The sequence below is a fragment of the Prosopis cineraria genome, unplaced genomic scaffold, assembly GCF_029017545.1.
Source record: "Prosopis cineraria cultivar Desert tree isolate PC_DT_omini unplaced genomic scaffold, ASM2901754v1 PC11, whole genome shotgun sequence".
NCBI lineage: Eukaryota > Viridiplantae > Streptophyta > Magnoliopsida > Fabales > Fabaceae > Prosopis > Prosopis cineraria.
The window spans coordinates 11735980-11739504 of record NW_026555342.1 but is presented as its reverse complement, the minus strand read 5'-3'; the positions used below and the strand labels follow the sequence as shown (position 1 = coordinate 11739504).

Sequence of the window (3525 nt, the reverse complement as noted above, 5' to 3'; positions counted from 1 at the left end):
TAAATGCTAAAATTAAGTTCAATCTTTTTAAAGTAACAATAATTGAAACAAAAAATCATTTAAGACTAATACTATTAGGGTTAGAGAATTGAAAAGGTATTTTATAAAATTGAGAGATCAAAATTGAAACATTGTATATAAGGTTAAATGATAAAGATATATTTAACCAAATTTTGAAATAAAAATTTTGAAAAGTGAATAGCATACTCTTCGGGATATATATATATATATATATATAGATAGTACTATTAAAAGCCCTAATCATGTTGAGACCCTGACCAGCATTTATAGAAAGCATGCCCTCCGATCTGTGGGTGTCCCGCTTCGTTGGATCGGGGTTCATTGGTCCTCCGTGTGCTCTGAATTACTCGTCCTCCAACCAAAACTAATAAATGAAAAAATAATAATTTATTGTTGGGATGACCTCGTGTGAATAAATTGTAAATAATGATCATGTGGGTGCATATATATCAAAAATAAATGAACCACGTTAAATATATACTTACATGTAAGTCTATCTATATCTGAATTATATTTGTCTATTGATCATATAAACAGAATTTCCCCCTGTATTACTTGTCTCTTTAATTTGACATGCACTTGGTTTTAACTGGGCTTAAAATCATTTTTGATAAAAATTAAAAAAGAAGCAGCAGGAACCCACTAACTCATCTAACTACTTCTTCAATCCAGATATCCAATAAGAGTCTCGCACCGAACTTTGCAGTCCTGTGCAACGATTACCTGCCAAGTCAACAAGTGTTAAGTATGGGCTCTTGATTAATTCCTTTGTCATAATATGAAATGAAGTTCGCCAAATTTATGTCCCAGAGGTCGGAGAAGCCGAGAGAATAAGCTCAAACACAATTATTAAGATGTATAAGCATGGGTGAATCTAAAATGATGTAGAAAACCTTATATCAAAAAAATTGAGTTTAATAATTAATATAAACTAAGCTCTTGAAATTTTAAATTAAGATATAATTTTTTTTTAATTGTTCTTCAACCATTTGTTTCCTCCTCATTTCCAACGTATATACCCGTGTATCACACCAATAATCATTTATCACTAGTTAGAAATTTTAATTAGGGGGCTGAGATTGCAAACTAAAAGTTTTGGCGAGCTAAGTAGTGCCTATAATATTTTATTTAGAAGAAATAAAAAAATGTAGGGGCCCTTTCTCCTATCTCCACCACTATTTATCAGCCTCATAATTTAATTTAAGGAAAACAAAAAAAAAAAAACCAACAAAAGGGGTACAGAATCACATATCGTTGAACACACTTATGATATAATTGTTGCCCAACTTATAACAATTAATGGACCAAACTTTCAACTTCCGACGAGAACAATGTCTGGGAGAGAAAAGAGAGGGCTGTGAGAATGCATCGCAGGCTAAACACGGAAACTTTTCTCTTTCTTCCAGATTTGGCTTCAAAGTGATGCGAAATTTGTAGTGTGAAGATGATTCTTATACTTGTTTTTCTTTCTTTAACTATATTGTGAACAATAATCTGCCAATCAACCCTCTGCTGAATTATAAACTAGTTCTTCTACTTCAATATTATTAACTTCAGCTCACGACGAACAAATCAAAAGATCCTTAGCTTGAACAAACTTCTCAAAAGAGATCGTCGAAAGAACACCATTTGTCTCTAAATTGACCTGGGCAAGATAACAGCCTTGAGAGGGTTCTTCATCACAACCGTAAAAGCGAATGTCTCTGTCGGATCGGGTGGGAAATTCGGAGCCGGTAACCACTTGAAAGCATGCACCATTCTCGCCAGCATTAAACTTATATGCAACGTTCCCAGCGTCCAAGCCGGACAAATCCTCCTTCCGATCCCAAACGGCATCATCCTCACCCCCTTCGTCCCAGTTACGTCCACCTCCACCCCGTCGCCGGTTAAGAATCTCTCAGGTCGGAACTCGTCCGGATTCTCCCACATACTCGGATCCTCCGTCAACCACGCCGTGTAAAACTCCACGCTGGCATCTGCTGGTATCGTGTACCCTCCGAGCTCTGTCTCTGTCGTTGCTGCGTGCGACAGCACGAAATGGCTCGGAGGGTGTCGCCGGAATGTCTCCTTCACCAGCGCAGTGAGATACGGCATTTTCTCGATGTCACTCTCCAACACGACGCCGTTTTTCCCCACGCAGTCCACGATCTCCTTGTACAGTTTCTCCTGAATCCCCTGGTCCATCACCAAGTGGAGCAATGCCCATTCCAACGCCGTCGCGCTGGTGTCAGTCCCGGCGCTGATAACCTCCGATACTAATGTTACCAACTCCTCCTCCCCGAGCCTGCCTCTGCTTGGAACATCCAACCCGAATAAAGAGTCCACGTAAGCAGCACCGATCGGACTCACCATTTCGGAATTCTCGTTAATCTCCCGTTGCTCTGCACGTAAGCTTTTCTGCTTCTTATCAGGGGCGCGATAAGATCCACTTGCGTTTTTCGCAACTTTTTCGCTTCTTTCACTTCGCGACGAAATAATGGAGTTAGAACGGGCAAGAAATCTGGAAGCTTTGGAAGGGTGATGATCATGACGTCTTTCAAAATGCTTTCTATTCTTCTGATTCGGTTCTCAGTGATTTTGGCTCCAAAACAGAGACATATGAGGATACTACAAATCGTTAGTCTACAGTTGCTCAAGACCTCGACGAAGCCATTTTCATGGGCTTCAGCTTCGATCCTTCTCATGTGAGCCTCCACCGCCCATTTTCTTATCCACGAACATTGCTTGATCCTCAACGGCGTTATCATCTCCGACACCATGTTCCGCCGAAGCGTCCTCCACAGAGGACCGTACTCGGCAGAGTTGATGGCGCATTTCCCCATGCTGAAGATGAGCCTGATCGGCGAGTCAGCTGGTCGACTCGCGAAGAGAGGGCCTCGCTGAATGAGAGCTTCGTGGATCAGGTCGGCACTGGTGACGATGATCAACGTACGTTGGCCCATTTGCATGGTGAAGATTGGACCATACTTTTTCCGCAAATCGCGTACAACGTAGATGAAGTGACGGCGTTGAAGGATGACTTGGAAGAGGTTTCCGACGAGAGGCCAGCCGGGTGGTCCTGGGGGGAGGTTTTGGGGCCGCCTCCGGTGGTGGACCAGCTGCGCCACCAGTAACGGAGGAAGAGGAAAGCTGAGAGGATCAGAAGAATGTCTATGAGCTCCATCATTTTTGGAAAGACAGAGAGTTGCCTCACCGGCGATGGTTGATGAAAAGACGAATGCAAAGTGTTAACACTTGACAGGCAGAAAGGCCGCTTACAGCTTTTATAATGAAACGATGATTTCCCATTTGGTCAGGGCATTGAACTTCAGTGCTCGTCGACGTCTGTCAGATTTTGAACTGAACGGTCTAGATTTATTAAAATAAAATTTATAAAAATTATAAAATAATTTTAATAATTTTTTATTTTTAATCTAGGTTTAATTTGGCCTAGGTTTAATAACTATCTTGATAGTTAATGTATAATAATTATAAAAATTTTAATATTGAATTAAACCCTCTAAA

General features: G+C 40.7%; 1 protein-coding gene across 1 annotated transcript; it reads right to left on the bottom strand.

The window, feature by feature from the left end:
* Window positions 1-1466: 1466 nt before the first annotated feature.
* LOC129286655 (cytochrome P450 77A2-like) lies at window positions 1467-3253 on the bottom strand. Its single transcript, XM_054922632.1, is given in 3 exon segments — window positions 1467-2397; window positions 2400-3094; window positions 3097-3253. Coding segments are annotated over 3 exon segments (1527 nt in total). The 5' UTR covers window positions 3188-3253; the 3' UTR covers window positions 1467-1656.
* Between the last annotated feature and the right edge of the window lie 272 nt (window positions 3254-3525).